At 44.3% G+C, this 24,256-nt stretch overlaps 1 protein-coding gene across 8 annotated transcripts in view; it reads right to left on the minus strand.

Moving 5' to 3' along the window:
• Positions 1-24,256, minus strand: part of OSBP2 (oxysterol binding protein 2) — a 191,020-nt gene that overhangs the window by 50,700 nt on the left and 116,064 nt on the right. The window contains exon 1 of one of the 8 annotated variants that reach the window (XM_053206345.1): positions 20,953-21,068. The exons of 6 other annotated variants lie outside the window; for them this stretch is intronic. In XM_053206345.1, the coding sequence (XP_053062320.1) occupies positions 20,953-21,031 (79 nt within the window). In that variant the 5' untranslated portion in view covers positions 21,032-21,068. Of the gene's footprint in view, positions 1-20,444; positions 20,601-20,952; positions 21,069-24,256 lie in introns of those variants that run through there. One more of the 8 variants, XM_053206350.1, reaches the window with a different exon arrangement.

The following is a 24,256-nucleotide window of genomic DNA, read 5'->3' on the forward strand; positions in this document are numbered from 1 at the left end:
TGATAATAGATCTGTAAGATCTATTTATGATGATCTATTTATGGATGATCTAAGCTTCTACCTTGAGAAACTAGAAAACGAAAAGCAAAATACACTCAAAATTAAGTAGAAGGAATAAAATGGATAACAGCAAAAATCAATGAAATAGAAAACAGAATAACAATGGAAAAATTAAATTAAAAACTTTAAAAAGATTTTCTTTGACATGATCAAGAAATTGATACTCCTCTAGCTAGAACCATCAAGAAAGAAGGAACATGCAAATTACCAATAACAGAAATGAAAGAAGAAACATCACTATAGCTCCTATTGACATTAAAGGGGTATTAAAAGAATATGATGTAAAATGTTATGCCAATAAGTTTGACACCTTTGATGAAATGGAATATTTCTTGAAAGAACAAATTACCAGAAATGACACAAGAGGAAAAAAAAAAAAGCCCTTTAGGAAGAAACTGAATTCAAAAATGAAAACCTTTCCCTTAAAGAAAACGCAGGTACAAATGGCTGCACTAGTGAATTCTACCAAATATTTAGGGAAGAAATAGTACAATTAGTATACAAACTTTGTCAAAAAATAGAAGAGGGAGAAATAATTCTCATTGATTCTCTCAATGATCTTACGAGGCACTATTACCTCATCTTATGAGGTACCAGTAATATACATACCAAAAGTAGACAAAGACATTATAAGAAAAGAAAACTATAGCCCAAGATCCCTCATGAATATAGAAGCAAAATTCCTTGACAAAATATTAGCTGATAAAATTCGGCTAAAAAGGATAAAACATCATGAACAAGTGGGGTTTATCTTAGGAATGCAAGGTTTAACATTTGAAATTAATACAATTCATATTAACAGTATAAAGAAAACAGTATAAAGAATCAACAGAATCAACTCAATAAATATTTAAAAAGTATCTGACAAGGGACACCTGGGTGGCTCAGTCTGACTTTGGCTCAGGTCATGATCTCGCAGTTTGTGAGTTCGAGCCCTGTGTCGGGCTCTGTGCTGACAGCTCGGAGCCTGGAGCCTGCTTCGGATTCTGTGTCTTCTTCTCTCTCTGCCCCTCCCTCACTTGTGCTCTGTCTCTATCAAAAATAAATAAATGTAATAAAAAAATTTTTTAAAGTATCTGACAAAACTCAATGCCCATTTAAGACAAAAACTCAGCAAAAAAAAGGGGACCTTCTCACCATTACATAAGACATCTATAAAAATCCTACAGTTGTCTTCATACTTAATGATGAAAAGTTGAACTTTTTCCCCTAAGAACAGGAACAAGGCAAATCTGCTCTGACTACTTCTATTCAATATTACACTGGAGGCCCTAGCCAGTGCAATAAGGAAATTAAAAAAAAAAAAAATCAAATGCATATAAGTTAGAAAGGAAGAGGTAAAAAGCCTTTTAGGTACAGACAACATGATTACATATACAGGAAATCCTGAGGAACCTAAGAAAAGCCACTAGAACTAACAGGTGAATTTAGCACAGGATAGCAGAATAAAAGGTTACATACAACAGCTGTATTTCTATAACACTAGCAACAAACAGCTGGAAAATAAAAATTTAAAAATACTATTTATAGGGGTGCCTGCATCGTTCAGTTGGTTGAGAGTCTGACTCTTGATTTTGGCTCAGCTCATGATCTCAGGGTCATGGGATCAAGCCCCACAATGGGTTCCACGCTGGACTTGTTCTCTCTCCCTCTCCCCTCTCCCCCAGTCTCGTGCGCTTGCTTTCTCTCTAAAATAAAGTTAAAAAAATACTATTTATAAGAGCATCAAAACCAGGTAAATTTAACAAAATATGTGCAAGAAAACACATAGCTTAGAGAAATTAAAGAAAAATAAATATCATATTCATGAATTAGAAACTTCAATCAGTTCTCCACAAATTGATCTATAGATTGAATACAATCCCAATCAACATCCCAGCAGACTTTTTTGTAGGAACTGACATGCCAATTCTAAAATTTATAGAGAAACACAAGAAAGAACAAGAAATAGCCAAAACCATTTGGGAAAAGAGCAAGCCTAGAGGACTGACACTACACGATATCATGAATTACTCTACAGCTATAGTCATCAAGACAGTGTAGTATTGGCACCAGTATAGATTTATAATGGAACACAATAGAGTTCAGAAACAGACTTATAAATGTGTGATCAACTGATTTTCAAGTAAAGTGTCAAGGTCAGTCAATGAGAGAAATGCTTTATTAAAAAAAAATGGTGCTTGAATAACTGGACATTCACATGGAGAAAAAAAAAAAAAAACAAACTACCTCACACCATACACAAAATTAACTGAAAGTGGATCTTACACCTAAACGTAAAAGCTAAAACTACAAAACGTATAGAAGGAAACAAGACTATCTTGAGGAGTCAAAAAATTCTTAGAACATGAAAAGCATTAATCATAAAAGAACTGACAGATCTAGTCAAAATTAAAACCCTGTGCTCCCAGAAAGATATCATTAAAAATGAAAAGGTAAACCCAGAGATTAGAAGAACTTTTTCTAAGTACATATTCCTAAAAAAGAACTTGTATTCAGAATATATAAAGAACTCTTGAAACTTAATAATAAAGCAAACAGCCCCCACCCCCCCCACCGCCGACAGATTGGTAAAATATTCGAAAAGGCACTTTATGAAAAAATATATACAAATGACTAATAAGTATGTGAAAAGATGCTCAACATCATTAGTAATTCATGAAAAATAAATTAAAACTATAATGAGGGTGCCTGGGTGGCTCAGTCAGTTGATCATCTGACTCTTGCTTTTGGCTCAGGTCATGATCCCAGAGTGTGGGATAGAGCCCTGCGTTGGGCTCCACAGTGAGCATGGAGCCTGCTTAAGATTCTCTCTCTCTCTCTCTCTCTCTCTCTCTCTGCTCCCTTCCCCCACTCATACCCTCCCTCTTAAAAAAAACTACAACGAGAAACCACTAAATGCTCACTAGAGTGGGTGAATTTTAAAAAGACCAACAATAGCAAGTATTGGCATGATGTAGGGTAACTCACATACATTGCTGGTTGATGTAATGTGGTATAAGCATTTGGGAAAATAGACAGTTACTTATAAAGATAAACATACAATATGACCCACAATTCTTCTTGTAGGTATACCCAAGAGAAATAAAAATTTATGTCCACAAAATACATGCATTTTAAATGCTCATAGCAGCTTTCTGGCTCATAGCAGCCCCAAAGTGAAAACAACCCAAATGTCCATTAACAAGTGAATACGGGTAATTGTAGTATATTCACACTATGAAAAACCACTCAGCAATAAAAAGGAACAAATTATGTATTCACACAAGAATGAACCCTGAAAACATCATGCTGAATGAAAGAAACCACACATACTATTATTCGATTCCATTATATAAAATTCTAGAACAAATAAAAAGAGATCAGTGTTTGTATGGGGCTAGGTATGAAAGGCACTGGCTGCAAAAGGACAAGAGGAAACTTTTGGGGATGATAAAAATGTTCTGTATCTTTTTTTTTTCTTTTTTGAGTAGGCTCCATGCCAGCACAAAGCCCACTGCAGGGCTTGACCTCATGACCCTGAGATTAAGACCTGAGTTGAGATCAAGAGTCAGACGCTCAACCAAATGAGCCACCCAAGTGCCCCCAAAATGTTCTATATCTTATTTGGAGTGGTGGCTATACAGTTGTATACATTTTTTAAAACTTGCAGAATGGTTAAAATCAGTTCATTTGATTGTACTTAATACATCAATAAAGTTGATTTAAAAAGAAAAAAGAGAATAATCACCTACTGATCCAGTTGTAGTAATATATCATACAGATATGCAGTTACACGTGCAGATATGTGGCCAAAGACTGATGTATAATAAATGTACATTTCAGCATTGTTTGCAGTAGTAATGAGTCTATAAACATCTTAGATGCCTTTCAGAATGGATTGGTTATTAAACTATGATACATGCATATAAAAGCATATTGTACAGATGTAAGAGAATCCATGAGCTTCTGTGTGATGTGAAAAAACATTGAAGACATAGTCAATGAAAAAGATCAAGGGGCAGAACAGTATAGTATGATTCAGTTTACTTTTTAAAAGGGTATCTATAATACACACATTTTTAAAGAGCACATAAGAAAAACAGTAGATAAGACCAATGAAACCAAAATCTGATTCTTTGAAAATATCAATAAAATCTATATACTTCTAGCCAGATTGAGGAAGAATAAAAAAAGTATAACCTATTACTAATATCAGCAATGAAAGAGGGAACATCACTACAGACTTTAAAAGATAATAAGGAAGTACTGTGAATGAGTCTGTGCCCACAGATTCAACAACTTAGATGAAATAAATCCTTGAAATACAAAAATACAGCAAGTTACTCAGTTAAAAAAACAAACAAACACACGAGCAGTCTATTAAAAAAATTGATTTTATAGTTAAACATCTTTAAGGAAACTCAGGGCTCAGAAGGATCTGCTGATAAGTTCTACCAAACACTTAAAGAAGAAATGATATCAATTCTATATAGAGTCTCAGAAAATTAAAGAGGAGGGAGTATCAACCGATTCATTTTATAAGGCCAGAATTACCTGATACCAAAACCAGGCAAGGACGTTACAAAGCAAACACTGAAAAACCCTATAGGCCAATATTCCTCATGAACAAAGACACAAAGGTCCTCAAAAAAGTATTAAACAAATATAATCTAGCAATATATAAAAAGGGTAATACATCATGGGATGCTTGGGTGGCTCAGTTGGTTAAGCATCGGACTCTTGATTTCGTTCAGGTCACGATCTCATGGTTTGTGAATTTGAGCCTTTGCACTGACAGTGCAGAGCCTGCTTGGGATTCTCTCTTTCCTTCTCTCTCTGCCCCTACCTCACTCTCTCTCAAAATAAAGAAATACACTTTTAAAAAAAGGGTAATTCATCTTGATTAACTGAAGTTTATCCCAGAAATGCAAACTTGGTTTAACATTCAAATATCAATCAGTGAAAGACAATCTAATTAAAAAATGGGATTTGAAAATAATAAATAAAAAAACAAGTAAATAAATAAATAAATGGATCTGAACAGCCATATCTCCAAAGAAGATATACAGATAGCCAATAAGTACATGAAAAAAATGCTCGGTGTCAGTCATCAAAAGAAGAAAATAATAAGCATTGATAAGGATGCAGAAAAACTGGAACTTTCATCCTAATGGGAATATAAAATAGTATAGCTGCTTTAGAAAACAGTTTTTTGGTAGTTATTACACAATTCAGCAATCCTATCTTAGGTATAAACGAAAACGTGTCTACATGAAAACTTGCACATGAATGTTTATTGTACAGTAGTGTTAGTCATAATGTCCAAAAAGTGAAAACAACCAAAATGTCCATCAGCTGATAAGGACTACAGAGGAAGGAACCAGGACAGTGTCGGCACCAAGGTTAGCTCCAGTGACCCCATTGATCAGATTGCTTCCGTCATTCCTTGAGCTTCACTCCCAACCTGAGTCTGCGAAGAACCACATCACAACCTCAGCCTCTGGCTGACAGCAACGTGAGTGAGCAGCTGGCGCGCAAAGTCTGGCCACAAGCTACGCCTATAAACCAGCACACAGCTGGGTGGCATGGCCCACCTCCTTCAAACAGAGGTGTGGGAGGAACTCCCCTACAAGAGAGGTTTTGGTAGTTTCCTTGCTTTTGCATCACTGCAGGAGCACAAAACCACATCCCTACCCCCCACCCCCAACATGAAACAGATAAGGAAGCCAAGGTCCTCTGGAGCTAAAGACAAACTATATACATTGGGACTGGGGTGAAAACTCTGTCTCTTGATCCCCAGCACACTGCACCACTCAAAAATACTGCCTGATGACAGCTTGGGAACACAGTAATTCAATTTAGCATCTTTAATCTGTTGAATTGGTTCCTTAATCACATTACTCACTTAACATGTGTTGACTGTTGTGTGCCAGCTACCATGTGGGGTGCTGGGGACACGAGCAGCAGTCCCTAAGGATCACTAAGTCCCCAAGCCTCATTCTCCAGCCAACATCAACCCACTTCTTGGGGTGTCTGGTTCTTTCCTGTCCCAACTGCCCACTCTGTCTGCTAACCCCAGGTCATCTGTCCTGCTGAATCTTACCTGCTCTAAGGCAGCTCTTCTCTTGACCACAACTGCATCTCTGCCTAGAAAACTGCTCCAAAATATCAAACTGGTGGTAAATATCTTTGGAAAACTTTCCCTGAAATATCTCAAGAAGGAAAGCAGGAGATGATTAAACCTCAAATGAACCAGATCTTGTTACATTTAAATTTTACTTACTTTCCCTTTGCCAGGCAAAGAAGCAGAAAGGGGGAAAGTCTTAAACTTTCAACTGGTAGAGCAACTGTGATTTGTATGTGATTGTTGTTCAGCGATGCAGAGTTCAGAGGCTAAGAGAGTGAGCTGTGATCCTAACTGCCTGAGTCCAAACAAGCCTGGCTCTGTCAGGATGTAACCTCTCTAGACTCAGTTTTCTCATATGTAAAATGGGAATAAATATAAAATCACCCTGATATGCTACAGGACTTGATCTACAAGATATCAAAATGTATTATAAAGTGCTTAAGACAGCATGGTACTAGTAAAAGGGAAAAGCAGTCCTATGAAGTGAGAGAAGAGTCCCAAAGAGATCCAAGCATATGTGGAACTTTGATAGTTGCCAGAGGTAATCGAGCAGATCAGTGGGGGGAAAAAGAACTGTTCAATAAACAGTACCAGGCCAAGTAATTGGTCACATGGGGAAAAATGAAAGTAACTACACATTTCACATCTTATCCAGAAATCAATTCTGGATGTATTAAGGACTTCACTGTGAAACTTTAAAACTTATAAGGAGAAAATATAGAAAAATATGTTATCTTTAGGTAGAAACCTAAGACTGAATATATCATTAGACTGATAAATTCAACTAAATTAAAATTAAGAGTGTCTCTTGACAGTGTGGTAATGGCATGAGGATATACATATAGATCAATGGGACAGAACTGAGAATCTAGAAATAAATCCTTATGTTTATGGCCAATTGATTTTCTTTAAAAAACATTTTTTTAATGTTTATTTATTTTTAAAAGAGAGATTGACAGAATGTGAGTAGGAGAGGGGCAGAGAGAGAGGGAGACACAGAATCTGAAGCAGGCTCCAGGCTCCGAGCTGTCAGCACAGAGCCTGATGCGGGGCTCAAACTCACTAACTGGGAGATCATGACCTGAGCCAAAGTCAGAAGCTCAACCTACTGAGCCACACAGGTGCCCCTATAGCCAATTGATTTTCAATAAGGACGCTAAGACAATTAAGTACAGAAAAAGTAATCTTTTTAAAAAATGCTAGAAAACACACAAAAGAATGAAGTTGGACCCCTACCTCACACCACAGACAAAAACTAACTCAAAATGGATCATCCCCCTAAATGTTAAGGGCTAAAAGTATAAAATACTTTGAAGAAACACAGAAGTTAATCTTCATGAGTTTGGATTAGGCCAGTGGATACCTAGATATGACACCAAAAGCACACATGACAAAAGAAAAAAAAATAGATCAATCAGACACTAACAAAATTAAAACTTTTGTGCTACAAATGATACCATCAAGAGAGTGAGAAGACATGAGAGGAAACATCTGCAAATGATACAGCTGATAAAAGACATCCAGAAAATATAAAGAACTCATATAATAAAACTCAAACAGTAGTGCCCGGGTGGCTCAGTCAGTTAAGTATCTGAGTCTTGATTTCAGCTCAGATTATGATCTCATGGTTCATGGGATCAAGCCCCACATTGGGCTATGAGCTGACAGTGAGGAGCCTGCTTGGGATTCTCTCTCTCTACTTCTGCCCCTCTCCCCATGCTCTTGCACTCAAAATAAGTAAATAAACATTAAAAAAAAGTAACTCAAATAAAACATGGACAAAGGTTAGAACAGACATTTCTCCAAAGAAGATATATGAATGACCAACAAGTACATGAAAAAATGCCCAACATTCTTAGTCATTAGGAAAATGAAAATCAAAGCCACAATGAGATAGCATTTCACACCCACTAGGATGGCAATAATAATAATAATCATAAAATAACAAGTGTTGGCAAAGAAATGGAGAAATTGCAACCCTAATACACTGCTGCCCGTGGTAATGTGAAATGGTACAGTCGTGGTAATGTGAAATGGTACAGTCGCGGCGAAAAACAGTTTGGCAGTACCTTTAAAAAGTTAAACTGTATAACTCAGCAATACGATGGTATGACCCAGCAATCCCACTTGTGGGCATCTACCCAAGAGAAATGAAGGCACACAACCACACGGAAACTTATACACCAATGTTCACAGCAGCATTACTCATAATGGCCAAAAAGGAGAAATAGTACAAATGCCTATCAACTGATGAATAGATAAAATGAAATGTTGTATAACCACACAATGAGTCATTATATGGTGACAAAAAGGAGAGAAGTACTGATACATGCTATGACATGGATAAACCTTGAAAACATTATGCTAAATGAAAGAAACCAGGCATAAAAATATATGACATTTATATGAAATATCTAGAATAGGCAAACCTATAGAGACAAAAAGTAGGTCAGTGGTTGCTTGGGGTTGGTAGAGGAGGGATGTGGAATGACTGCTATGGTTTCCTTTAGGAGGGACAAAAATATAATTTAGATTATGGTTGTACACCCTGTGAATACAATAAAAAACACTGAATTATACACTTTATATTAGTGAGTTTGTGGTATATGAATATTCCAATGAAGCTATTTAAACATTAGTGTGTTAAGGGGCGCCTGGGTGGCTTAGTCAGTTAAGCATCAGACTTTTGGTTTCAGCTCAGGTCACGATCTCATGGTTTCGCGAGTTTGAGAGCCCTGCACCAGGCTTTGTGCAGTCAGTACAGAGCCTGCTTGGGATTCTTTCTCTCCCTCTCTCTCTCTACCCCTCCCCTGCTCACACTGTTTCTGTCTCTCTCAAAATAAATAAATAAAAATTAAAATAAAATTAAAAAAATAAGTATGTTTATCAGAAGACATCATAAATAAAATGATACAAAAATACAAACTAAGGGTGCCTTGGTGACTCAGTAGGTTGAGTGCCCGACTCTTGGCCTCAGCTCAGGTCATGATTTCATGGTTCATGGGATTAAGCCCCACACTGGGCTCTGTTCCTATAGCATGGAGCCTGCTTGGGATTTTTCTCTCTTTTTGTCTCTCTGCTCCTCCCCTGTTCACACATGCTCTCTATATCAAAATGAATGGATAAACATTAAAAAAATTTTTTTAACAAATTAAAAAAAAACAAACTAAAAGCTTATCACTGACAAATGGTAGGTATCAAGATTATATAAAGAGCTCCTACAGAAACATAAAAAAAGACGAACTACCAACAGAAAAGTGCATTTCACATAAGATATATATACTCACCAATAAAATGCTTACACTATTCTGATATGAAGGAAATGCCAATTAAGATTATACAGAAATACCATTTAAGGGCCATCAGATTTGCAAGAATACATGTCACAAAACCAAGTGTTAAAGAGAATGGCAATCAAAGGGAACTCACCCATATTTACCCAATGAGAAAGTAAATCAGTACAACCATTCTGAAAAACAATCTGGTATTATTTTTCAAAACTCATCCTTTGTATATCCCATGACTGGAAATGGCTTACCTAGGTAACCCCTTGGCAAACTTTTGTACTTGGAGATGTGTACAGTAATGTTCATAGCAGCAAAGCTCATTACTGCCAAGTATCAGAAACATATCTCATGTCCATCAACAGAGAAAGGGTACATGAATTGTGATATAGTCACACAAAAGAATATTAGAAGCTGTGGAAATGAACAATAGCCACACCCAACAATGTAGATTAATCTTAAAAGCATAATGGTGAAAGAGAAAAAAACAAGTCCTAAAAGATGCATAGAGTCTGATTTTTATTTGAGCTAAAATAAAAAAATAAACAGTATACCTTCCAAACAAAATGATGTTAGAAATAAGACTATATTTTTTAAAAAACCAATCACGTGATAAATACAAAATTTAGGATAGTGGTTCACTGCAGGAAGAAGAAGGAAGGTACAGGGGATAGGGTAAGAGGTAAATGGATATACGCAGGTAAGTGGTAATATCCTAGCTAATTCTTGGGCTAAATTCATTCACAGAATTATTCTATGCTTTGCAGGTGACATTCGTTAAATGCACATCATCTATCTCTCTCTTGAATGTGTCCTCTCATGATGAGCCTAGTGTATACTTTTCTACATTCAGTACCATCCCATGGTATTTTTCCTTTTCAGTCAAGTACTTCTCTAAAAATTTACCAATATTTTAAGCTTCAAAACACATGTCAAACTCAAATGCATCTTCCCACGTTAGGGTTTAACAAAATTAAAATTATTTGTGATTATCTCTGTGCAGTAGAATTACAGGTGCTTTTTCTTTTCTTCTAAGTGCTTTTTCTTTACTAAATTTTCTACACTGAGCATGAATTATCTTTGTAATCTGGAAAAAATGTCAAAAATCATTTAAATAGCCAAATGGCAATGATTTGGGACTGCGTCCACTGATCTCATCTAGCAGTGGATGGCTGGCTCCGTGGATTCCCAACTGTGCCAATTGTGTGTTTCCAGGCCTCAGTTTCCTTGTCTGTACCATTAGCGCTAGGTGAATCACCTACAAGATCCCTCTAACTGTGACAGTCATGGATTCTGTGGCTACATGATTTTCCTTCGTATGGGTAACTGAACCCTTCTCAACTTAATGTGTAATTCATATCGATACCTTCCTGATTCAAACTTTGAAAAATATAAAACATGGAAAACAAACAAACGAACAAAATCCACGACTGTAAGGACACATTTCTCATGACAGTAAGAGCTAAATCAAGTCAAGGACCATTTAAGAAAGCTCCAAACTCTATGTAATTCATGGGGAGAATGCAGGAGGCACATTCTAGGAACTGTCCTCCAGGTCCCCTGCAGAATGCCACTACTGAGAACACACACCAGGGTTCACATACTCTCCTTCTTTGGAAATCCATTTGTTCCATTCAGAATGCCACCATGTTTTGGAGCCCCCTCTGAAGTTAACATTCCCCACCTCCACCCCCAGAACCCCTGCTGTTTGCAGGGGGAACATGGGGACTGGGATCAGGGAGACAGCTTGGCATTTCCAATTAAGAGCAAGTGCAACTAGCTACTGATTATCAGCAGCTATCTGCAGCCACTTGGATTAGCAACTTGTCTCTACAGAAGCAACAACTCCTCCTAGCCCTGGGCTGGCAAGAAGAGGCTCAGGAGGGGGAAGGCAAGACGGAAGTGGGAAAGGCAAAGGTGAAAGTGCACACAGGAAAAACAGCACAGGATGTTATTAAATATTCAGGGCAGTGAGGTACTTCTTGTTCTGCTTGGCAAAGGTAGGTGAAGATGAGCAGGAGGGACAGCTCTCTATCAGAAAGAGCCACTAGGGGTCAGGGTGAGGTGTAAGTGGGCACAGAAATGGCCACTGAGAAAAAGTCCAGGGTGGGGGAGACCTGGGAGGGTAAACAGCCAATGTCAGTCAAGAGCAGCAGGAGCAGGGCCTCATGTCAGAAGCCCATCCATATCTGGATCTGGAATCTCTGCATCTCAACTAGGCCTTAGGAAAGCTGAAGGGTGGATTCGGCACAGTCAGGCAAACCACTTCCAAACTCTCTCCACTGCCAATTAGATGACTCCAAGGAGTGGACGAACGGGGGCCACCACAGGCATGTGACCTGCACAGTCACACAGGGCCCAAAGTCAGAAGGTTCTCATGCTTGGTTTAATGTTCAGCTGCCTCCCTCTTGAAACTTTTTTTTTTTAATGTTTATTTATTTTTGAAAGAGAGAGAGAGAGACAGAGCATGAGTGGGGGAGGGGCAGAGAGAGACACAGAATCCAAAGCAGGCTCCAGGCTCTGAGCTGTCAGCACAGAGCCCTACGCAGGGCTCGAACCCACAAACCAGGAGATCATGACCTGAGCCCAAGTCGGACGCTTAACTGACTGTGCCACCCAGATGCCCCTCCCTCTTGAAACTCTTAATAATTTTCAAACAAGGGGCCTCACAAGTTAGGCAGAGGATCCTGCTAGGGGATAACAGTTCCAAGGACCATTTCTCAGAACCTCACCCACCAAGCAAAGTGGAGCAGTGCCAGGGTCCCAGGCAGTCCTGTCTGGCTTGGGTTCGAGCCATGTCTGACGTAAACCAACAACACTCATAATGCTACCCTTTGGGTTTCCACACAGGGCAGGAAAAGATGTAGCTGATGAGCCATGGAAGGGTAACCACAAATAATAATGAAATTCGCAGGTAGGAGGAAATTCATCCTTTCTGCTTAGTTAAATGCAAGTTAAAACACTAATAAGGCACAATCTTATGCCTGGCTAAAAAATACTCGCAGAATGATGGAAGGCTAGTGCAGGGCAGGGGGAGAGGACAAGATGTCCACACCCAGCCCCGAGAGTGTGATGGACCAGAACACTTTGGGCCCAGGGCCATGGAGTTGCCAGAGGGAAGCAATCACTCTCTTTGACTAAGCAACAGTACTCTTGGGAATTTGTCTGGAAAGAGACACCAAAGAAAAATCTTATGTGCCAAAGATGCTCAGGCAGCAGTTTGGCTCTGGTGACAATATGGGAAGAAACGAAATGTCTAACAGAAGGAAAAGATGTTCCACAGCCATTCAACAGATACTTCTTAAGCCTGTGATAACGTGGGAAAGTGCTTATGATGTACAAGCCATGTGAAAATGGTATTTTTTTTTTTTTTGGTATCTCAATGATGTAAAAAGGATGTTTGCATAAAGGAAAAACACTGACTAAAAATAGAGACCTAAAAACAGCGATGTGAGTTATGGAAACACCAGGATCTTGAACATCTGGAATTGTTGCTTTAATGGTAAACAACCCTTAAAAATAATGAATGTGCAGGATGCAGAAGATTGGCCCAGATGAACCCCAGTTTGGCTAAGAATAAAGTCTGTGTGTGTGTCTGTTGGGGGAGGTGAAGAGTGGGTATGGGGAGGGGATTTCATCACACAGAAAAGCAGCTTCTAAATGGTTAATGAGCCAAGAGTCATGCTCTAGGGGCCCCTCCAAACAAACTGCGCTGCTTCTGATGCAGGCAGAGGGTGGGACCCAGGGGGCTTTGCTGGCTGTCAGTTCTAGCCTCTCAGGGAAAACATCTGTCCATGAACCAGCTCCCACCGATAGCCACAAGGACACTGGGCCCACCAGGCCAGGACACAGAGCGCTGCCCACGTGGGGATCCCCCTTCCTTGAGTCCGTGGCCTCCTTTGACCTCACCACACCATCCAGCCTGAGTAGCTACTATTTCTGAAGATGTGTGTCAGGTATCATTATTCAACACACACGTCAGAGGAAAACAGGACATAAAAGGAAATTTATCTCTGGCAGCCTGAACCCCATAACCTCATCTTTATTCACATTGTTCATCTATTTGATCTATTTGATCAGATGCTGCTGCTGGTCTGTGCTAACTGGCACTTTACAGGAAAACCAGGCAGCCAGGGAACGACTTGTTTCTGCAGAGGGCAGTACTGCACGCTGTAGGACACTCACTCATGATGTCAGAGGAATAAGTACCTACTGCAAACCTCTCAGTCCCCATGAAGACTGACTCAGGCTGCCTCTTTCTTCCGTGGCTTGGAGGCCTCTCTATTTTGCCGGCTTCCCTGAGGCCTCTGCACATAGCTTCACATGGCATCTCTGAGTCCTTCTCCCACTTTGGCCTATGCCAGGCTCCCTGCAGTCATCTCTCTTGGCATGGCACCTGGACAGCCCTCTCTCTCTTTGCCTAGAGACAACAGAGGTCGTTGTGTAATCCTTGGGGCCAAACATTGCTCTTAGGAAGTGTTGATATTAACAGGGCTATTGCTTACGGTTGAGCTGGTTGCCCACTGCACAACCATAGGGGGCACCTTTCACAACAGACACTGTATATTTGTTTTTATTACAACAGCAAATGAAGAAAAAAAGAGCACTGCTCTAACAAAATTAGTATACTACAACAGTTTCAGGTTAAGTGGAGGTAAAAGATCTTGAAGGAGGGGTGCCCTTTTCTAAAGATGGGCACCAAGTGGGCTCACTGCAGCCCTGCACACCAGCCTGTGAACAATCAGTGAACCAGCTCCCCAGAGAACACATCACACTCTCCAGGCTCCTTGCAGCCACCAATGGCAACAGAACCCTGGCTGGGGCAGCCCAGGGCCCATTACAGTCTTGTCACCTCCATGCTGCCAGTACCCTCCTCACTGGCATGCTGCTGCTCAAGGGCACAGCCATGAATGCACAAGCAGCTTCTATTCTCTACTGTCCTCCAAGTAGAGGCCACTTCTGTTCATGACCCTCTTTTCCCTCTCAGCCCTCAAATCCAGCACAGGGTCCACTTGCCACCTAGGGGCTCAGAGTTTACACAGGAAGCCTATTTGCAGACAGGGAATTCTGCACAGCCAGTCCAGAGCACTGGGGGAAGCCCACTCTGCCCACCTTTCTCCACTCCCCCCCCCGCCATTAGCTCTCTGTTCTCCCTACCTGATGGCCTCCCCCTTACACATGGTGATACCCACATGCTCTCCCACGTGCAGCCCTCCTCAGTATCCCCAACATGTCGTTCTCTCTACCTGCGATGCCCCTGCATGCAGCCCATCCAACCCACCCACCCTACTTAGCTGCCTGCCCAGAGTGGGCCCTCCATGCTGGGCTCCCTGCCTACCTACCTGTCGCATCACTGCCCCCTAGCAGAGCTCGTGGACTCCTGAGAGCTTCATGCTGTGTGAATAGGCTCAAATCTTCTCCACAAGGCATGAACTCCTGAGTTCTGAATTTGGCCAGCCAGGGCCATGCTCATCATCCATTCCTTCCCAGGGGCAAAGGGGTAGCAGGAGAGGAACCCATGTGGTGGCTCAGAAGGATGTGGGCAGGGCTCCAGCATGCCCAGCCCCTTTGGGCTAGATTCCTGTCACCTGGCTGTGGATGCTGTGTGTTCCATACAGCTACTGGGACAGTTCTTAGCATAGAGTGAATGACTAACCAGATTTCCTGCTAAAATAGAAAAGAAAAATTCTACTGTCTTCTCTTACCATTTAATGCTCTTCACTCTGACCCAAAAGCATTGAACCATTTAAAACGTCCCCCTGGCATTTAGCGTTTTCAATAAGGAATCCCCCCCAAATCACCACACTTAGCACTTCCCATGTTCTGCCCCAGAAATTGAGGCCCAGGCCTCACCAATGTGGCCTCTAGCTAGGCCAGGCTTGTTCAGAGTCCAGCAGATTCTTGGTCTATACCGTTCCCTTGCTGGCCTTCCCCTGCCCCTTGACCATCCATTCTACTGACACACGATAAATGCTGGCAGAGCATGCAGGCTCTGGGTCCCACTTAAGCCTGTGATCTTGGGAAAGTCTTTTAGCTTCAGTTTCCCCATCCACAGAATGATACAGTACAATGATACAATAATCATCATATTTGCCACTACTGATTAAGCCCCCTTATGTGTGCCAAGGGCTTCACATTCCCTTTCATTTCAAGCTCCACAAAGTAATAGTAATAAGGATGAGCAGCTACAGGTAGGCAGACAGAGGCTCCCACCAGGCAACATGCTTGTGAGAGAATGTCCTCCTTCCATGCATCACACCAAGTAATGGTGACCACTCGTGAGGTCAGATGTCCTTCCCAGGGTGGACATAAATGGGGTCAATGCTACTCTAAAGCCTCCTTTGTACAAGCCATACACCACCTGCAGAGCCAGCAGAGCTCACATCCTTTCCTGCCTACCTGTCCTTTTGGATCCAACCCACCAGTGAGGCTCTGCTCCGCCTCTTGCCTGTCAAGGGCCCTGACAGCTCGCTCAAGCCTAACTGAGCACCTGCCTATCCTCACCCCCTACCTGCCCACTCATCCTCATCCTCCAACACCCATCTGGGCACCACCTCCTCCAGAAAGTTCCTTATGATCTCCCACATTTACCTAAGAGCCCCACTTCCTCATACCTCTGAGCTTCCCTGGTTGTTCCAGGGGAGGCACTTACCATGGTAGGATGAGAAGAGGCAAAGCAGGACAGATTCCACCCCTTGCTCCAATATTTAAATGTATTTGTATTTTCTTTTAGAGAGTGTTTGTGTGTGTGTGTGTGTGTGTGTGTGTGTGTGTGTGTGTGTGAGCAGGAGACAGCGGCAGAGGGAGAGAGAGAAAAGAGAGAGAGAATCTTAAACAGGTTCCATGTTCAGCACGGAGCCTGATAATGAGGCTCAAACCACAACGCTGGGATCATGACCTGTGCTGAAATTGAGTTGGATGCCTAACCAAGTGAGACACCCAGGAGCCTCTATTCCTTCAATCTTGAGTTAGGAGAGTTCCAGTGAACCAGGAGAAACCTGTTTCCCAGAGGGAAAACAGGAGGCTGAGAACCCCAGCTTCAAGGGGAAGACACCAGCCAAGAATGCTCCTGACCACTCAGCCTCAGATGGCCCTTCCCTCCATTCACTTCCATGCTGGTGGGTTGGTTATGGAATAGCAATTTGCAAAGGGCCAAGTACCAGGAGTAGGGGGCACATCACAGACACAGGCGGAACCCAGGCTCCACCTTTGGGAGCTTACAGCCTCTGAGGGAGACATGGCTTGTAGTCAAACAACCCAGGTCCGCTACAGGAGGCAGGCCCAGGAGAGGCCTGAGGGGAGAGGTAACCTTTGAGGGGTTTGGGGAAGCTTCAGGAAGAACTAGGATGGGCACAGGGACCCCAAGGAAGAATCTGATTAACATGTGAGGGATGAGCAAAGGCATTCGGCTGAGTGGGCAGAGCAGAGTGAGGCTGGACTGGGTGGGCTGTGAGGCCAGGCCCAGTGAGGTCAGAATTGCTAATCTCCAGGCACTGCACTAGGGGGCCATTCAGTACACACACAGAAAATGATTAGCACAGAGAGCTAGTCTTTCACTTTGTGCCTCAGTCCTTCTTCCCAAGGACCTCAGCAGACACCTGGGAGCACAATGCAGGGAAACACAAGATCAGTTGGCAAGCCCCAAAATGAACACAAAAGAACCCCACCTATGACTTTTTGAAGGACACCATACCCAACAGCAATTCTCAGCTGATGTTCCATGGGAAGCAGTCTCTGAGAATGGTACCTGTTCTAGGCCTCAAAGATGCAAAAACAAACAAACAAACAACCCTCATCAAAACAACAGGCCCTCAGAACAGTCAAGTACCTGGCACTATATCATACCTACACTCTAGAAGCTGGAGCATGCTTGCCACTGACTCTGTTGGGAGCCTGTGCAAAGACACCTGACCTGCCTGACCCCATAAACTTGCCCTTGATGATGGCTCATGTTGCTACCATTGCCCCGATCCCCTCCTGTTTCCGTGACACATCACCCAGTCTTCGCCAAGCTCAGTTCAGCCTCTCTCCACCGTGCAAGTGCTGCCAATCAGAGCTGGGCTCAGAAGATGGAGGCTGGCTCATGGGTACACAGGGGCTCTTTGAGGCCACAAATGGGAAAGTGGCAACCTCAGCAGAGCTGCAGACAGGCCAAGGTCACCTGGCTCTGACCTCTGGTGAGTCTTCATGGCCAGGGCAAGGGGTCCCTATTTTCTGCTCTTTCAGAACTTCAGTTAAGCATCCAACTCTTGGTTTCAGCTCAGGTCATGATCTCACTGTTCTCAGAGTTCACTGCTGGTGGGGAGTTTGCTTAGGATTCTCTCTCTCCTTCTCTCTCCGCTCCTCCACTTCTCTCTCTCTCAAAATAAATAAGGTTTTTTAAAAAAGAGAACTTTACATTCCAAAAAGATGCAGAAGTTCTATATACAACTGTCCACATGTGCACACACAAGCAAATAAGTGAACGGCCAATGGCTGAATTCAGAGCTTACGAGAGACCCTGAATGGGCATTTCCTCATCTGTGGTTCCTGGCTCTGTTTGAAACACAGGGACACACAGATTGATTGATTGACTAATTAGTAGGTGTGGATATATATTATCTTATTTCAATTTCCTAGCAATCTTGCCAGGTAAGTAGGTTTAATGCCATCTTTTAGACAAGAAAATTGCAGATCAGAAAGGTCAAGAAGCTAGCTGAAGGTCAGGCAAGCACTGGAGGTGTGGTTTGAATAGCCCATTGCCCACTGAGGAGCAGCCTCCCGTCAACAGACCCCCAGGGCTCCTTTTCACAAGCCCAGGTCTGAGGGCAGGACAGACACTAGGCCTTCTCAACCCACTCCTCTCTGTCATTTACAGAGGCGGGAGCATCCCCCCTCCACAGAGGGACAGGGACTTGCCCATGGTCACACAGCCCAGCAGCAGAGTCAGGAGAAGTACTCAGGCCCCCTGACACCCTGGATCCACGGTGGGAACCCACCCCCACGCAGAGTAATAGCCCATGTGATGAACCTCTACAGGTCCAGATGCCACCCTGCCACCTAAATGATCACTACCTGGATCTCAGCCCCTAGTGCCTAGGGCAGGCTGCTAGCCCAGCTCTCTCTTCAACCTGCACAATTTCACCGGGACCCTTCTCTGAGGGTAGATGTGTCTAGAATGGCCTCTCATTGCAATACCCTTCAATGTCTCTGAAAGGAGAAGGCCAGTCTCACCTCATTTGCAAGCTGGGGATGAGGGCCCCACCTGTGCCTGTTACACCCACACTTGAGGGGCCAAGAGGCTCCCACCTCCCAGAGCTGACCGCTAACCAGGCCCCCTGCAGGGTCCATCTCTGCGCTTCTCATTCCGCTCTTTCTAGCTGGCCAGGTTTGCAAGCATTATCCTGCCCACAGAAATGTTCTGTTTGGTCTTACAGAATGTTTACTCACATGGCACCAGAGGAACACACTCTGCAGTCTGCCCCCAGGGCATCTGACATTGAGGCTGAATCCTGGCTGCTCTTGACCCACTGTGCTGGCTCCTGGGGCTCCTCCCACAGCCGAGCAAGCTCCCTTCCAGGTCCTGTTCTAAGCACCATGCCCACCCAACGACAACTTCCACAGCTCCTCATCCTCAGACCTACTGTGGAGAGTGGGACACAAGAGAGGTAAGAAGGAAGGTCTGGCCTGGAGGGGTCTAGCAGTCAAAGAGGTTACTCTTGGGGCATGTGGATGGCTCAGTTGGTTAAGCATCCAACTCCTGATTTCAGTTCAGGTCATGATCTCACAGTTTTTGAGTTCAAGCCCTGCATCAGGCTCTGCGCTGACAGTGCGGAGCCTGCTTGGAATTCTCTCTCTCTCCCTCTGCCCCTCCCCCACTCATGCCGTGTGTGTGTGTGTGTGTGTGTGTGTGTGTGTGTGTGTGTGTGCGCGCGCGCGCGCGCACAAAACAAAAGAAGTTACTGTCATCAGTCCTGAGGTACAGCTGCTTTTTAGCTTTCAGACAAAGATGAGCATCCTCACAACCAAGCAGAAAGCAAGTGGATATGAAGCCCAATGCTCCCTGTCAGCAGCCAAATGTTCAAGAGAATGGTGACCAAGAAAATCATCAGCAGGACAATAGAAGAAAAACAGCTTAATACCTAACTGTATATTCTCTTCTTTTTTAAAAAATTAACTCCAAAATTCACCCTCAGAATAAATTCATCCAAAGTGATAACAGGAACATCATTTAAACTTTTCATTAAGAACATAACTGCATTAGAAATGACACTATATCCAAAATAAAAGTTGGAAATCAAAACCAATCTAAAACCAGAAGACATACTTTAGACAAAATTCACTTGGAAGTTTCTGTAAAGGATTCTCAAGATGGAGCCACAGCATCAGCTCCCAGTAAAATAAATTTCAAATGTTTGTAATTACAAACACTCCATGACTTCAGATGGTGTTTTCAGGAGACTCTGCATGATTAAACCTGACTCCAGGGCTGAGGCTTGGAGTCTACAACTTCAAGGATGTCTGCCCTAAACCAGGGCTTTATAAAGCTATTAGTGTGACCAGTCAGCAAAATTAATTACAAGGCTCATTACAGATCAGAGGGAGTTAATTTCTAAAAGGAGCTCTTTCTAACAAATTCATGTTAAGTGAATTTAACTGCCTCTGTGTCTTCTAGATCTAGAGAGTCAAAGAACCCTATTTTTTCTTAGAGTTTGAAATTATAACAAACAATACGGTAAATACAGCAAGTTTCACTCGTGCAAAATCTCCAAAAATGCAAGTTTCACGCATCAGGAACCGCAAGCAGGAGCTTCACCAGTTTGCAAGGCTTTAACCTTAACAACAGCTAAGGTTCCCCCACCCCCCCCCCCCCGCCCCCGCAACGCTGACAAAGGGCTCCCTGGCTAGCACGCCTGCACACCCCTGGGCTGTCGTTCAAGACCACAAGACCACATTGCCTGCGGGCGGCATCCTCAAAGCTGGTCCTAGCTTAAACCCAGGTGGCCACTTACACGGACTCTCCTGATCTGTCACAGCTTGCTCAAAGGGCAAAGAGAAGTTGGTTGGGTCATGCACTGAGCACAGCTGACACCACTGTTAGCCCCAGGACCCCAGGACGAGGCCCTTGGGGGCAAAGCAGCAATTCTACCAGCGCTCCAGGGGCACGCGGGCCCCAAGCCTACTCTGGGGAACTACGCGGGGGGAGGGCTACACAGGGACCGCCTCTTCCTTATTTCCAGAAAGCTCTGTATTATACTTTGTTTCTTTTGCAGCTGTTAATCAGTCGGACGTGTCTAGAGCCACAGCCCTCTCTCCAAAATGCTCCGCGCTTGAAGCGAGTCCGGAGCGCACGCTGGCTAGGTACCGGGACAGGGGTTTCCCGAGGCTCTCCGTGCTCCCCACGCAGCGAGGGAGTGACATCAGAGGCTCGAGTGGACTGATCATGGAGCCCGCCCGGCGCCAGGCGGGCGGGCGTGCGCAGGGATCCGAGCCTTTAGGCGGAAGCCGGGCAGCACTAACCCTTCTTAAATTTATTCAGGCAGCCGGAGCTGCAGAAGGAGCGCACGGAGGCCGACTCCCAGCAGCCGCGTCCCTTCATCCCCGTGGCGGGGCAGCCTCCGAGTAGCCGGGCGCTACATGGCGCCGGCCCGAGGGCCCCCACAGACGCGCGCACAGCTTGGCGGGCCTCCCGGCGGAGGTGGCGAGTGCTCTCGGTCCCGGCGCTGCGTTACCACAATGCACCACTGCTGCCCGCCCGCCGCCCGGTGCACGAGCCCGTTAACCCCGTCGGCGCCACAGGAGTCGAGCGGAGCTCTAGCTGCGGCCTCCCGGTCTCTTCTCCCTGGAGCGGGGGCCCGGCCCGCCCGCCAGGTACCCCGTGTGACCCCGAGGGCATCCAGGTCGGACTCAGGTGTCCGGCGGGCTCCTCAATTAAACGTCACATTTTAATGAGAAAATCCGGCCGAAGGTGCCGCCTCCTGTAGCAGCAGGATTGGCGTTGCTTTATTTCAAAGGGAAAGGTGCCCTTGAGAGCTAAGGGCACATGGGAAATGAGGATGGCCCAGGGCCTGACGGTGATTCCAAGAAATCGGGGTCACCTCTGAGACCTGGTCACCCTCTGATTCCCCTGTGGCGCCCGGTGAGCCTGGTGCACCTGTTTCTGACCACCTGCAGACACCTGTCCACCGTCCTAGAGGAAGGCAACAGGCGGGGCCCAGGGAGCCGGCTACCTTGGCACTGCTACCGCAGGGCTGCAGGCACCTGGGAACAAGAGTCTCTCTTCTCTCCTCAGACCTCTCTGAACACAATTCGCCTGTCCAGCTGCGGGCACGAGTTCTCCATGGGATGTCTGATGGACAACCCAAACCTAACTGACCAAGTCTGAGCTCCCAATGGCACCCCCAACCTGTGACCTCATCCTTCCTGCAGTCCTCCCCACCTCACCTAGGACACTGCCATTCTTCCAGTTGCTCAGGACAGAAACCTGGAAGTCATCCTTGACTCCTATGTCTCTTAGACCCACCTCCAGTAGGTCAGCACATCCTGACAAGCAATAGTCTTAGAATACAGCCAGGATCTCATCCCTTCTCACCACCCCCACTACTGCCACCCAGGCCAGACACACCATCATCTTCCCTGTGGATTCTTCCAGAGCCTCCCAGCAGGTCTCCTGCTTCCACTTTGGTCCCTCACAGCCTACACTGAATACAACAGCCAAAAGAATCTGTTCCAATGTATCCCAGACTCTTGCCACCCTTCCACTCAGTGGTCTCTACATCCCCACAAGCATACCTATCCTGTCTCCCTCCCTCTCTCAGCTTTAGCTACACTGACACCTTGGCTTGAACACTCACTGGAAGGCAGTCTAAGCCCAGGCTGGCCGTACTTATTGGCCCTGGCTCCCACCTTACTCTGCCCTGTTTAGATCTTGTTTCCCCCACTGGCCTACAGATTCTGGGCCCTGGGACTGGGTTTCAGCCCTTGTTCCACCCTTGACAAAGCCCTCCTCAACACCACCTCTTCACAGGAGTTCAGTCAAGGGAATTTACCAAATGTAATCTAATGCAACTGAGTCAAGTTTCACCAATTTAAAGGTTTTCAAATATTCAATGAAGCTCCTGTTATAATAAACTCACGGTAAGCGGTGCCAGGTCAATAATTCCCTTCTGTGCCTTTGAAGCAACTGAGTATTTCTTCTACCTAGAGGATCAATCTAGAGCAATTGTGTTAGATTCGCTGGCCCAGGGGATATAAGGCATTTAGCCACTCTGGGCCTTGAATTTTTGGCTACAAAATGAAGAGCATGAGAATAATGCAAATGGCGACCAGTGGAGGAGTGCTGACTGAATGCCACATGCTGGGCTTCAAGCTTTACCTACATTTCCTGCAGTGCCTCATGGTAATAGCCTTTGGTATGGTCCACCAACATCTTCTTTTACAGATGAGGAAACTAAGGCTCTGAGGTAAAGTGACTTGCCTAGGGTCACCAGGCTTGGACCCAACCTGTTCTGGCTGACCTGGGAGGCACACTCTGAACCACATTCTGTGGGGTCCCTTAAGCAGAATATTGCTTCCCAGGCTCCCAGATGCCTCGTAAGGAAAAGTGGGGTGAGACTGGAGCAGTGCTCTGAGTGCTTTGGGAACCTTTCATGAACACACCAGCTATTTTTAAAAGATTTGCATGTAGAAGAACAATCCAACTCAGGATATTTAACCAGATACTCTGAGTTTCATGGACTCTGGAAGCTGGAAGAATCTTTCAAACTCAGAGCCGTGCCCTCCATCTCAGAGCTGAGGAAGGGGAAGGCACAGGGGCTGAGTACCTGGTGCCTATCCTCACAGTGAGTGGATGCTGGGGTCACCGACCCTGTTTCCTTTGTCCACTTTCCCTTACTTAGAGCTGTATAATGGAGGAGACAGGGAACAAAACACACCCAGGGAGGAAACTAAAACAGTAAAGAGAAATATGAAAGAAAATCATGCAGTCCTACTAAGGCAAACACATATCTTCTCCTTGCTACATAATTGTCTTCTGCTATAAGTGATGTCAAACAATTATCAGATTCTGCTCATGTGAAATACTTTAAAAATCTGCAACCTAGCTTCGCAGGCAGCCAGAACAGCATCTATTTGTCCTTAAAGGAGAAGATACACTAGCTGAAATGTCTTAGTTGACCCAGCAGCGAGAAATCCAAGAGACAGAGCAGGAGATGATGGATGGGTAATTCAGGCCCTGAGGCCTGTCCAAGTTTCCCTCCTGTCCATGTGTGGGTCAGGCTGAACCCCAGTCCGCTCCTGCCCCTCATCTTCATGCGTGCATAGAGGGCAGCTCCTGAACAGCTCCAGGTGGACAGCCACCAACATCTTAAACATGATGTCCTAAAATCAAGTGCACCAACTCTGTAACCTTCCTGAGATCCACTCACCCCAAATACCCTGCACTGACAATCCTGGAGGCAACTTCAACCCTGTCTGTAGGCTGTAATTGACCCTACATCAAGACCAGTTGATTTGGTCACGTCAGAGTTTTTGGCTTCCCCTCATGTCTATGGTGACCACTCCTTCGTCACAGCTCCTCTGGGCTGCTGCTGCTACAACAGCCCCCCTACAGGCTGACCTCCTCACTTCCACTTGCTACCAGGACATTGTTACACAGGCTCTGTTTCCAATATGTTTCCTCCTTTGCTCAGTAATATGGCAGACACACCCACTCAGCCAAAATTCACACATACATGTCTGTGTGTGTTTGTGTGCACATGCACATGTGGGGTAGATAGGTATACTTGTTGTCCATCCCAGTACTGGGGGTAACAGAGAAATAGGT

The sequence above is a fragment of the Acinonyx jubatus genome, chromosome D3, assembly GCF_027475565.1.
Source record: "Acinonyx jubatus isolate Ajub_Pintada_27869175 chromosome D3, VMU_Ajub_asm_v1.0, whole genome shotgun sequence".
Classification (NCBI taxonomy): Eukaryota; Metazoa; Chordata; class Mammalia; order Carnivora; family Felidae; genus Acinonyx; species Acinonyx jubatus.